General features: G+C 41.2%; 1 protein-coding gene across 1 annotated transcript in view; it reads left to right on the top strand.

The window, feature by feature from the left end:
* KMT2C (lysine methyltransferase 2C) overlaps positions 1-14,012 on the top strand; it is a 282,429-nt gene that overhangs the window by 161,856 nt on the left and 106,561 nt on the right. The window contains 3 exon segments of the mRNA XM_025200451.1: positions 6,190-6,261; positions 9,014-9,133; positions 11,755-11,871. Coding sequence (XP_025056236.1) covers positions 6,190-6,261; positions 9,014-9,133; positions 11,755-11,871 — 309 coding nt within the window.

The following is a 14,012-nucleotide window of genomic DNA, read 5'->3' as shown; positions in this document are numbered from 1 at the left end:
ACAAGTTGCAGGCACGGCAGTGCTGGGAGCAGGGGTTCTGCCCTGCTGCCGCATGCCCAGCCAGGGTGGGGGGAGTAGGGACGTGGGTGCCGCTCACTCCAGGCAACAGGAGGAAAGCAGCAGCTGGGCATAGCTCCCAGCGCTGCAGCGCCTGCATCCTGCACCCCTCTGTGCCAGCTGACAAACAGCAGCAGGGCAGAGCCCTCGCATCTCACACCCCTCCGTGCTGGCTGGGGCTGAGGCTGGGGCAAGCTGCTCAGCTGGGGTGAGGGGCGTGTTACTCAGGAAGGGGGGGTGTCGCTGTATGTGGGCATGACAGCATTGTGAGCAGGGGCTCTGCCCTGCTGCTGCTTGCCCGGCTGGCATGTTGGGGTGGGGCGCAAAGCAGGCACGGCTTGCTCTGGGCGGAAGGGGACAAGTTGCAGCAGGGCATAGCCCCCACTCCCAGCACTGCCGCGCCTGCATCACTGCTGGGAGCAGGGGCTCTGCCCTGCCGCCTCTTGCCAGCCGGCGTGCAGGGTACCAGGATGCGGATGCGGCAGCGCTGGGAGCGGGGCCTCTGCCCTGCCGCCACTTGCCAGCCATTGCAAAGGGACATGGGATGCGGATGCAGATGTGACAGCACTGGGAGCGGGGGCTCTGCCCTGCTGCCACTTGCCCCCTTCTACCTGGAGTGAGCCACACCCGCATCCCCCCGCCCCAGCTGGGCATGTGGCAGCAGGGCAGGACACCCACTCCCAGGGCTGCCGCGCCTGCATCTTGCGCCCCCCTGCAACAGCTGGGCAGCTTGTCCCAGCCTCAATCCCTCCCTCCCCTATGCTCCTTCCCTCCCCACAGCCCCAACAGACTTACCAGCTGGAGGCAGCTGTGTCAGCTGCCTATTTAGTCTATGGCCGAATCTCCGAAGCGGTGCCAAATCTTTCAGGTCTGATTCAACCAGATCAAATCAGGACAGTGATTCAAATCTCCAAATTGAATCACTGACCTCCAAATCTGCCAAATCTGAAGTGAATACTTGCTGCTTCGCACGTGCCTTGTCAATAGCCGCACTATATTGCCTCAAAACTTTCTGCAAATGTCCCAAGCAGCCTTGTCTGGAGTTTAGATTTCTGGTTGGTGCTAGGGTTCCTCAGTTTAGGAGTAAAAGGTCCTGCATATGGTTTTGCTCAGATGAGGTCACTGGATGCTTTCCTTTGAGAAGCACCAGATGGAAGTCTCCAAGAATATCAAGTTCACCTTGGTCTTGGAAAGACAATGATGTGACAAAAATCATCCTTCATCTACTACGTATCCCGGTTCCCTCTCTCTCCTGCTTCTACCTTCAGAGAACTAGGAGCCAACAGAGCAGGGTCCTAAGTGTCTCAAGAAAGTTAAGGAAGCTTGACTTTAAAGCATTTCCATTTTACAAACCTTATACGGTTTTTGTTTTGTAGGTAGATGGCAAGCTTTTCCCCCACAACTTCTATCATTTATCATTTAACTTGTCATATATTCCCAAAGGTCTCACTCCAGCATCATAGTAACAATACTATTGGCTTTGAGAGAGAAAAGACTCGCTCATTTTCTTCCTCCCAGACCATTTTTCCTATCAGGACTGTGCAAAGAGAAAACTGATGCAAATATGGTGATACGGTTCCTACAGTATCCTTTTCAGGACAAACACAGATACCTGGTGCCAGGGAAGTTAATTATAGGCTAGGGTTAAGGATATATGTATGCAACTGTGGGTACAAAGCCTCATCTCTGAAATATGTTAACAGTGAGTGAAGATGGCCATAATGGGGAAACCAAGTAGTGTCAGAGAAACAGAAATCTAATTTTGTTGAAGCCTTTTGGGAATTCTCATCTCATACATAGGCATGCTTCAGTGATACAGAGCTCATATGATACCTGTCAAGTAATTCCATATATTCCATCAGTGTATCATCTCTGCGACTGGCAGAAACATAGCTCCAGTTGCATATCGTCTGCTCCCACAAATGGTGAATGCAGAGAATCAAATGTTGCTTTTGGGGGGGGTTTATGGGGGGGTCGTTGTTTATTCTTTTTTCTTTCTTTCTTCAGAGGAATATTCAGTTTTGTTCAGGGAATGACTGTAAGGGGCAGGTAGCAATTTACTGGGGCCTCAGAGCCAGTGAGGCTGAATAGCAGACTTGCTCTAGTTGTGACAGAGTACAGGAGCAGGATATAATGGTTTGGAAAGGTATGACCAGCTTAGTCCCAGAGAGAAATTCTCCTGTCCTACCCATGTCCTACCTGTCTCCGTACATTGCCAAACAAATGCATTGTCAAAACCAAGGAAGCAGAAATCAAATTAGAAGAGTAGCTCTTTTGCCCAGAGAAATATTTTGTTCATTGTACATCAATATGATGGGCTGATGTTCAACTTTTTTGTATCTAGAAATAGTAAAGTTTCTTGCAGACTCCATATCAGTACCTGGGATATGAGCTCGTGGATGGCATCTTGAAAAGCCGAGCAAATTCCTTGCATGCTTCCTCCCATCCCCTGCTCCTGGAGATAATACAAAAGAAGATAGGAATGGGAGAGTAGCAGTGACACTCTTTCTGCTACAGGAGGCTAGGACTTCCAAGCTGGATTGCTTTGGGAAGTTTTCTATTACAACACGAGTCCTCTGTGCAGGCCTGGACAGATTTAAAATAGACACCGCATTAGCTGATACACTTTCCTTTCTTGTGGTCTTCTCCATTTGTTAGTGCCCAAGAAAAGATAGAGGACATATTTATGTATAGCCTACCTTTTGAATGATTGTATTTCAGGGATGATCCAGGTTCATTCTAGGCAGTGCTATGAAATCCCATCATAAGGATAGGAAAATTTATCGGTGATTTCCTGCCTCCCCCATTCAGTAAAGGACCCATACTTCCCCTGATGTTCTTGTTGCTGGCGTACTTGTAGAAACCCGTCTTGTTACTCTTCATCTCCCTCACTAGCTGCAATTCCAACTGCACTTTGACCTTCCTGATTTCATCCCTGCATGTCTGAGCAATACTCTTACATTCCTCCCTAGTCATTTGTCCACGTTTCCACTTCTTGTAAGCTTCCTTTTTGTGTTTAGCTCACTAAAGAGTTCCCTGTTAAGCCAAGTTAGTCTTCTGCCATACCTGCTAGTCATGTTGTGCATCAGGATGGTTCATTCCTGGACCCTCACTAAGGCTTCTTTAAAATACAGCCAGCTCTCCTGGACTCCTTTCCCCCTCAGACTGGCCTCCAAGGGGATCCTACCCATCAGTACCCTGAGTGAGTCAGTCCTACCCCCTTGTTCCTCCTGCTGTGATGTGCATTACATTCAAATTATGATAACATACTCTCTAACCAACAGAGCTATAGACTCTCACCAGTGTAGACTCTTAACTCTTAGCATTACGCTAAGGTAGGCACAGCTCTGCCTGGAAAAATGGTCCTCCAAGCAATATAACTTCTGTTTCTGGAGTCAATTCAGTGTGTACCAGCAGAAGAACTTTTTTTGTTGCATCTCCACCGGTGGGGTTTGTTAGGTTAGTTCTACTGTTTTATTGTTTAAGTATAGACAAGCCCATAGATTTTTGCAGTCGGCCCCCTGGAAAAATGTCTCCATCCATATAACTCAGCTTCTGATTAGCCTGGCATATGGCATAGTCCCTTTGGCAGTCTTCTCTTCTTCCCTCTATCTTACTCCATAAAGAAGCTTAATTGCTTTTTACAAGCATCCTGAATGAACGTTGGCTAGCACACACATCAGCCTCAGCAAGGTCTTTGGTTTCCTGTGGATCAAAGACGCGCCTGCTGTTGGTCACCAGTACTCAACAATATAACAATATTCATCGGGATAACTATGCAGTGTCTCTTCTGTATCATATAAAGATAATTCACCTGTACCTGTCAATATAGGAAAGGAGGCAGGAATATAGAAATACAGACCCTCATCATTTTTTTGTAATAGCTTATTCTTTTCTGCAGTGATTTTTAAAGAATCTTAACACCAGCTTAATGACATTTTTCTACGAATGTGCCTATCACAAAGCAGTTATTTGCCACAGGAAAAAATCAGGGTTAACCTTACTCAGAAGAATGTGGTTTGGATAATACTTGAGAATATTCTTTGTATGGATCATAAGTCATTTTCACAACAGCATTATGCATTGGAGAGAGAAATTATCTATGGAACATAATGCGCATATGAAATCAATGAACATGCATCATTACAGCACACCCTCCATTCTAGCACTAATGGATAAAAGCAATTTAGAGTAGCTTGTGAAAGGGGTTATAGTGTAGAAAATTATAACAAATGGAGTATTTGCTTCTGTTTTTTAACATGAGGATCGGTAGGAGCATTAAATACAAAGTACTGTATTTAGTTAAAATTAAAATACAGAAATGATATTTTCTGTTACCTGGGCAGCGAGGCAGCAATTTAAGTGATTCTTTCAGGTGTTTTTTGTGTGTTTTAATGCTTTTTTTAACCACTTGTAAAGTACAAAGTAATTTTCACAACCAATTTTGCATTGTTTTCTCAACTATATTTGGATCTGGTCACTCTGTAGCTTACTTCACTTTTCTATATTTTTTTTGTGATTTATTTTTCCAGTAATTTTAATATGATTTCTAGCATGGGTGGATCTAGGATTTTGCAAAGGGGCTATAGATGGTGTGGTGCATGTTCACATGCAATAACACACACATTTCTTCTGTTAAAAAGATACTAGATGCTTTCCCAATACATTAGGGGCATAGGGCTTATTCAGTTAAGATCCAATCAAAACAAATATAACTGGGCTTGTGGGGGCCTGACTGCCAGCTCCAGGGTGGAACAAGCACCCGGTGCCAGGGGGTACAATGGTTAGCCCGTACCTTGGTTATGGATAGAGTTGCTTCCTGCATCCCAATGTGTGGGCCTAGACACTCTACAATGCTTCAGAGTGCCCCTTGCTGCCCTTTATGCTTTGTCCCCTGCAGCCCCCCAAACCCACTGCAGATCCCCCCCCCGCCCCCCACTAACCATCTTGTTCCCAACAACCCTCACACCCCATTTCACCCATGTGGCCCCCACTGCTCCTCTCTGATGCATACCCTGTCAGTCCCTCACCCCTATAACACCCCAGGCCCTGGCTCCCTTCCCCTTGCCCAGAGCCCACAAGGAGTTTCCTGGGGGGACCAAGTAACATCGGGGGAGGCATTTTGTGGTTCTGGGTGGGGGAAAGAGGTTCTTTCATCCAAACAGTTGGGTTTGGGGGAAAGATTCACTCCAGCCACTTACAGCACCCCTACCCAGGGTGACCAACCCCTTTAGATCCACCAATGCCCAGCCTTGTGCTGCCCTGGTTGCATCACTGGTTCAGTTTCCATCACCTGTTGCAATGAAGAACTCAGGAGAGGTTCACTTATCTCTCCACCTCACCTTTGCAATTCCCTCCTATCTCTGAGTGATGCCCCACTGAACAATTTAGCCTACTTTTAGCCCTGCCCCTACCCTCCTTGACTTTTATTTGTTGTGGATTCAAAGCCACCTGGTACAGATTCATAGGACCCACCTTTATTGGACATGCTGGGGAGTGAGCTGAGAAACCTTACGAGGCATAGAAAGCAAACAGGATAGTGGTAAAAGAAAGGATAACTTGATTAGTGGAAGATGGAGGATTGTTAACACCCATGAAGTGAAAAGATTAGCTGGAATCAAGTAGAAAACGAGCTACAAAGTCATCTGAGGGGAGACCCTCCCCCCCATCTAAGTACTAAGATCTGCAAGGGAGCAAAGCTCTGTGGTTGGTTCTGGTGTGTGTTTTCTCTTGGATGTTATGGTCTTAATTATCTTTGGTTACATTGGAAAGGTGCTGATGCATGTCAACATGAGAACTGGGGTTAGAGGTGTTTGAGAAGAAGGGGATGTTATGATGACTTTCATTGTTGTTGTTTTATTTTTAATGCAAGGAAAGTTAGACTTGGAAAAGTGTTAAGTTATATTAGCTTTCGTGTATATCTTTTTCTCTGCTACAAACTTGAAATATTAGAAGACTATATGAAGTTTTTATTAAATATTGAAATGAGAGGGAAACATGTTTTGTTTATGTTCATTTCTGGTTGTAATATATTTCATAAAGAAGGCATTCGCTTGCTAAACACAGCCACTGGTGATTTAGTAAGATCTCCTGACCTTTGTTGACATTTTGCTTCCTTTTGTTGTAATTTAGTTGCAGCTGTGCTGTTCAGATCTGAGGACTCAAGAATATGATGGAGAAGTAGGACTTCCTGTTTATTTCAAAGTACATAATTATTACCATAGTTTTGATATAAGTGAACTGAATAGAACTTTTTCTCCAGTGTCATGCTGTAATGGGCATTAATTAAAAGCTAAAACATAATTAATGCATCTCTTTGATGTAATTCATTTGTTCGTGTAACTGTGCAAGTGTGTGTTTTTTAATTAAGTTTATCTGACAAAGAATTCAAATATGTTTCTGATCTACAATAAAACTTGTATTCAGTTGGAAATTTAATCTAAAACAATGTGGTTCATGAATCTTATATAATACATTTTGTTTTGGAAGACTGATATTTCATATTCAGATTTAATTTTCTACTAGTTTTTAAACCTGTTTGAATATGATTAATCACAAAAGAGCACTCTTTAAAGACAAATGTTGTTAATATATTCCAAATAGGACCAAGCAGTTAAAGGCGTTTTAAGAGTAGCTTCATGTAATTTTTTGAGATATTTGGGTTTTGACCCTCAACTACTACTTTCTCTCTCGTATGAACACAGGAATTTGATAAGCAATTTCCATCACTTTGTTATGGATCAAGAATAATTACCTAATACAAGTAATGACTGTCAGGAATAACAATTAACATTCCAAAAAAGTAAAAATTAATTTTCCAAAACAATCTTAATCATACCCAAACTGGAAGGTACTGCTCTATTGTTTTTTGGATGCTTAAAAAAAGGCTGCATAATAACAAGTGTTAAACTCTACATTAGTACTTATCTGCTAACATAACCCCTGACAGTCGTTGTATTTTAGCATAAAGAGTTTACATTTCCATAGCAGTCTTTCTATTTTCATTAAGTTTAATGGGAGCTATTATAGACCCAAGGCAATTTAAATTCTTTTTCAAGGAGACTCCACACAGTGTAGAGTTTACCTGACTTTTTTACTGTTACTGTTATTTCTGGTAGAGGGATGTTTTCTTTTTCTTTTATCACTATAGTTATACCAGTAGAAATCCTGAGTATGGGCCCAGTTATGGCATAGAGATGCCTTATAATATAGTATATGTTACTCTTCTCATACAGGAATAGCTATACCACTGTAAAAGATACTGGCACAGTTATTTATGTACCACTTCTATGTGTAGACAAGCCCTGAGATAAGTGGAGGTAATAGGCTCCTGAATTTAAATTAAACTTTCCCATAGTGCATCATTTGGGTTGAATTTCTCTCCATTCATTTAAAAACCCAGGATGATTTGTGAAGCCAACTTTTTTTTCCTGTATATTGTCACATAGGCCAATATTCTGTACACACTTCTGCCCATGGGCCATTTTATATATGTGAAGTCAGGACTACTAAAATGCTTAATGTTACTCCATGCTTGGACTGGGATTTAAATTGAATTACTTCAGCATATAGCGCTTTGGAAATTAAAACAATAAGTTTCTTTAATATGTTTTACTCTTCCTCTTAGACTATGGGGGGCAGGAGTGCTTTGGTTGTTCATTTTTTACTTCCAAAGAACTAATAGGAAGAATAATCTATCGCTCTTTAGGCACGCTGGGCATTTATACACATGCTTGGGAGTGGGGGTAGAGTGAGGGGGCTGTCTAATTAGAGCAGCTCTGAGAGCCACTGTAATTAAAGTGCCCAGAGCGTCTCATGTATCAGCGTCCCCGCGCGTCAAAATGGTGGCGGGGGAGCTTTATCTAAAGCTTGTCGAACAGCCTTTAAAGTTCCCTCATCTCCATTTTGAAGCGCGGAGACGCTGATGCACGAAACGCAGGAGGCTGCTGGACCATGGCGATTGCCACGCTCCAGCAGACTCGATTAATCAAGTCTGCTTCGACATGCTGGAATTCCAGCGCATCGAAGCAGCCTCCCTGCTCGTGTATAGGCACCCACTAATCTAAACCTTTTGGACTGAATTCAAGGTAAAACTTGAGTTGTCTACTTTCATGCTTCTACTTGTCATGAGGAAGTATTTTCTTAACTGTTTGTATTTATCCTTTTCATTAATGTCTGTTTAATTTTCCTTTGTATTACGTGCATCTCAGCTTATGTGGTGTTGTAGTTGTCAATAGTTTTAGACTGAGAAGGCAATGCGAACCACCTGCACTGTCAAAGCTGGAACTTGAGGTGTAGCGATGAAAGCCTTTTGGTGACCTGGAATAGTCTGTTTGGCTTGACACTCCAAATCCTAGGGTGCCTATACATGTACTTGGGGTGAGGAGGGAGGGAGCATTTTAATTAGAGCAGTTCCCGGAGAGTCAATCTAATTAAAATGCCGCAGTGTCGCGTGTATTAAGCCTCCACGTGTTTTAACATGGCCTTGGGATGCTTTAACTAAAGCTCATTTGACTAGCTTTAGTTAAAGCAGCTCAGCAGCCATTTTTAAACTCACAAGGGCTTATATACATGACACTGAAAAAATTCTAGGACATTCTAGTTAGAACATGGAGCATGTGTATAGGCACCCTTATTGTGTTGTTATAAGCACTGCCTATGACTTGCTTCTATTAATCAACCCTCTCTTTTTCCTCATGTTGTCAGGTAGCTTTTTTTAAGTCATCTTGCACACCTTTTAATGTCACTGGTGTTTGAAATCTATGCTAGAGAAAATTTTAACAGCAGTTTGCAGTTCTCCCCTGATATGAACTAGTTTAGCAATAAAATAAATATAGGAGAAATTGCTTATGCCTGCATGTGCTTTGCTTTTCAGAAATTTTTCGTTGCTTGCTTTAATTTTTTTTTATGTTGCTGAGTTTTATACATCTATTTTCTCACCTGCCGTATATCCTAGGGGGCTTGGAGTACCAATAATACAGTGAGCCCACCTTCCTGGTCCCCAGACATTTCAGAAGGTCGGGACATTTTTAAATCCAGACAGCTTCCTGGCAGTGCCATTTGGAGCATCAAAGTGGTAAATAATTTGTATTTATATTCATGTATCCATTGCTATCTTTCTGCTGTAGAGGCTACTAATGAAAATTATATATAATCAACCAAACTAATCTATTTTATTGCTCTTTAACGTTTAAGAAAAAGCTAAATCTCTGGAGTTTTCAGCTTAGAAATATAAACTTTCCAGAGCACATACAGAATGAGATGGCATTGCGTAAATTTTGAATTTTATACAGAAAAATAATTTGCATTACCCATTTTTTTGATTTAACTGTTTAACACTAAATAACTGTCAAAGATGTTGCTTGACAAAGGAAGTCCTCTTATCGTTAGGAGTAAGGAGAGCCAGATTCTTAAAAGCATTGCGTTCTAGGCTGTTACAAAGGTTTGCTGCTGTGGAGACATCTTACACAAGGAATCCACAGCGACAGAGCATTTAGGTTTGAGAAAAGCTACTTGTACGTCGTCATAGGTGGAGTGAGGCTGCTGCCCCAGTGATAGCTGCCATCAAAGAAATATAACGCTAAATTGAATTATTACAGCATTAAAAAAGGGGAGAAGAAAATTCATGCTAAAATGTAAAACCATAAGTAGGTTGCTGTTGATTTAAACTGATTTATTTTCACCTTTAACACTCATGCTAATTTGTTTATTTTAATTTGTTATTAGCTTAGCTTTTGCTGCTTTAACATTAATTTTCAACATAATGTCTAGCATTAACATTTATACAGTTTTGTGCTGTTCCTGTTACATTGTCAGTCATGTGAAAATAACCCAATTGATTATGTCATCCCAAATGCAAAAAGTCAGTAACTTATCAGAGCACTGTATAACTAATAGAAGGCAAACTTGCATGACGTGCATGTGCATGTTGTACACTTACATATAGTAAAAGACAAAATTAGTTTTTCCAACAAAGACTGACCATCAAAAGCCTCCTTCCTTTTATTTTGTTTCTAAAATGGTACATTATTGTATCGCCTAGCAAAGCAGCATGTACTTAGACTGTGTATAGATGTTCCCTCTCCCAAGAGAAACTTTCCTTGGAGTGATTTAACCCTAGTTGTTTCCAGGTTATTTTTCTCTTGGAGCAGCCACTTTTATTCTGGGAGACAAATCCTGAACATCTACACTCGTGGTTTCTCTTGGGAGAGCAGCAACTTGCCCAGGAAAATCCCAAATGTCTGTATGTGGCCTTCGTTTTATTTCTAGTTCCATTAATAGATGGATACCAATAATATGGTTACCAGTGAGATTTTTTTCTGTCTCATGATAACTATTAGCACAAACTTGCATGATTCTTATAAAAATAGAGGGTGGCATATCTGAACTATCCTGCTGAGCAGATTAAGACCATGGTGTGTTTTCATTGTTGTCAGCGGAGGCTCTGCATATGGGTCCAAGACACCCTCCGCTAAGAGGTCCATGGCTCAAAGTAGTATATGTCTATTTTTTAAACTTCTAATTCATCTTGGGTTTTCTTTGGCATCAAAACATAGTGTCAAGCAAGGGTTCAGACACAGGTGTCGTTAATAGCTTGCAGACAGTAAAAATAAGTTAGAATATAGCAGTTACGAGCGCAGATTTCTTCAGCTGGATTTCTTACTCTGCATTTAAAACTGAAGATGCTTGACAACAACAGCTTCAGTATGTATCATGTTGTGCAAAAGCATAGTTTTTGAATACATACAATAACTGTTATTGTAGAATAAAAGGTCTGAGGTAAATGTGATCTGTGTAAATGTGGTTGGACAAATGTCAGCCAGAGACATTGTCAATAATACTTTTGCCCTCTGAAAGCGATTGGGGAATTCCTTTTTATGTTTCTTTCTTGTTTGGTATGAAGTGAGCATGCTTACTCATGAAAGCCAAATTAAATCAAAATAATTTTAGATAGTTAACACTGAAAAAGCGTGATGTTTACTTTTTCCCAATTCATTGAATTTGAAGATACTTTGCAAATTATAGGAATCCAGTCCATCAGTCAGACCACACGAGTACAGATCCACAAAGGAGGTATAGGGTTAGCCCCCTCTCACCCTCCCACAAATAACCATATCATAGAGGAAAATATAAATTTAGAGTCATAGCATTTCCTTCAGGTATTCAACAAACTGAACATGAAAAAATTGATCTTATTCCTGTTGAATTAAAGAGAGTTTAGCCATTGACTTTGGAGAGAGCAGGGTCAGGTCCTAGCTATACTTAATGTTTTCTCTGCTATTTATGGTAAAGGAAAGCTCCATAACTAGCTTAGTATCATCACCACCACATTCAGAAAGCTTAGGGCTGTGTCTGAACTTCATGGTTTCTAAAAGCCATGAGGCAGAAAGTATTTAGGTTGAGCCCTATGCATTTCAGTGCTACCAGTCATTCCTGTGGCAGAAGTCAACATCTTACAGGTTTTGAGTGATTTTTGTTAGAGGTAATAATTTTTTGTCACACAAATAGTTGCTGAAGACCACAAACAAGGGAACATGTTTTAGTCTGCAGTTAAAGGTGTCCTACTACAATTTAAACAGTGATTTAATAATTATTAATAGTTGGTTTTGCTTAAGACTATCCAGAGATGCACCAAGAGTCCATTGCAGTGAAGAGCTCTGCATTGCATTTATTACATTATTATCTGATATTAAACAGGGCCGCGGATCAGGATTCCCAGGGAAACGGAGACCACGTGGTGCAGGACTTTCAGGAAGAGGTGGCCGAGGTAGATCAAAACTGAAGAATGGGATTGGGGCTGTTGTCATTCCAGGGGTAAGAACATTTTTAAGTCAAGTGTGTAGGCTGTTGTAGAAAATTATTTATTCAGCTACCATTCTGTTGTAGAAAGGGTGTGTTCAAACAAAGCAAACACTGGGAGCTTGTTCTGACGGCAATCTAATTTCAATTAAACATATTTATATATTTGCATAGCAATAATAATAATTTGTATCTAATTGGACTTGTGGCAATTTTATAGTGCCTATGTTCCCATTTAAAAGGTTCTGAACCATTCCTTCAACTTCCACAAATACTGCCAAGTTTAAGGCAGCAGAGAAGCAGGGATAATAAAGCCTGTGGTGTCATGCCATCTCCTCCTAATCCCACTTGAAATATTTTAGACTAGGAGAGGAGCATGTGTTCCTTCTTTGTACCCCAGTTTATCAAGGTACATAAACATGTCTGACTTAAATTGCCATACATGACTAATTTTGTTGGCTTCAACATAACTACTCACTTGCTTAATGTTAGGCAAATGCTTAAGTCCCTTGTTGAATTGGTGCCACATCTACAACTATTTTGATGCCACAGAGCATTCATTTGTTGTAGTTTATATTGTGTTGTAATAAGAGTGAAACGGATGGATTCTGTAGAACTAACTCCTAAAAAATTATAAATGTAATGGTGATTATAAGATCCTTTTTGTGGTGTTCTGTAAATTGACTTGAATATAATGTGATAACCGTACTTCTACATACTGTAGACCTTTTTTCCTCATAAAGGCAGAAGCCTTGACCACTGAAATCAGTGTCAGTCTTTCTGGATCAGTCTTGCAGAAGGAGGTCTAGTAATTGCAGGAGAAGGTAACAGGCACTAGCCCTTGGAAGGTCCTAGGATCCCTTCCCATGGATGGGATAAATTAGTAAAACAGTCGCTTTAATGTATCTCTTCAGTGGAGGGATAAGAACTTTATATAATCAAATGGGAAAGGCTTCTTAATCCATTAGCAGTCAGTATGGTAGAGGTGATATCTTTTATTAGAACAACTAGAAAAAATTGCAGCTATCTAATTGGTTTAATTAAACATATCGCCTCTACCAGACTGACTCCTTTTGCTTTTTAGATCAGCATGGCTCCAACCTTGATCCTCTTAGTCTGTTACTCATTTGACTACTTTTTTGCAGTACTTTGCAGTTTAAGCCCAAAGGATTTTAGGTCTAAAACCTTGGTTGGCTTCAAAATTATGATATTTGATTCTCCAAATTCCGAAGCTTAACCTGTGCTATATTGTAACTATTAAAGAGGACAGTCATGGCTGTATCCTGTGGCACCTCTAAATCAATGGTGGTGGATGCCAGAGAGAGTATGATAGGGCTAAATTATACTAAATGAGTCTGTACATATACTCTCCCTCTAAAGGATGCAGTTGTGCATCTCTCAGAGACAGGATACTGGGCTAGATGAACCATTGATCTGACCCAGAATGGCACTTGGTACAGTCTTAACCTCTGTCCTATGATCTGTACGTGCAGCTGCTGCAAACTTAGTGGAAAATGTGAAACTATTTGAGGGGCATCCTCACATGCAGGGGTGTGCACTTGCAGTGGCACAAAAGGTAGCACAAATTTGTGCCGCTACATTTTGCCACTGCACATGGTGCAGGGCAAAATGTCCTCCTTCAAGCCAACTGCACATTCCTCACTGCTCCTGGCTCCCACTCCTCTGGAGGAGCCAGGGCAGACCTAAAGGAAGAGAGATGCTCTGGCCAGCAGCCAGAGCGTCTTCTTGGAGGTGTGTCTGTAGTTGCTCCAGCGATTGCTTCTGGAACGTGCACTGTGCAGCTATTTTTTGCAGCTATTTTTTTTTTTTTATACTTGGAGTTTCCAGTATCAAATTTTGGTACTGCACTGCAAATTTGTAGCATGGTTGTGTGTGCACTGCATGCAGTTTGCAGTGCCTCAGACAGGTTTGAGGCACAGCAAACCGTACACATGCACTCATCTGGACCTGTCCATTGAATGCGTTTCTTCTGTTATCTGCTAGATTATCAACCAAACACTGTTTTAAATCTAAACAACTTACCCTCTCTTCTAAAAAAAAAAAAAAAAAAAAAAAAAAATTCTCAGTGGGTGTATGTACACATGCATTGGAGCCAGGAGCAGTTTACGCATGAGTAAAGGCTCCTGGACAGGTAT

Source organism: Alligator sinensis, unplaced genomic scaffold (genome assembly GCF_000455745.1).
Source record: "Alligator sinensis unplaced genomic scaffold, ASM45574v1 scaffold599_1, whole genome shotgun sequence".
Taxonomy (NCBI): Eukaryota; Metazoa; Chordata; order Crocodylia; family Alligatoridae; genus Alligator; species Alligator sinensis.
Note: the sequence above shows the minus strand (reverse complement) of the source record. Positions and strands in the feature narration are given on the sequence as shown.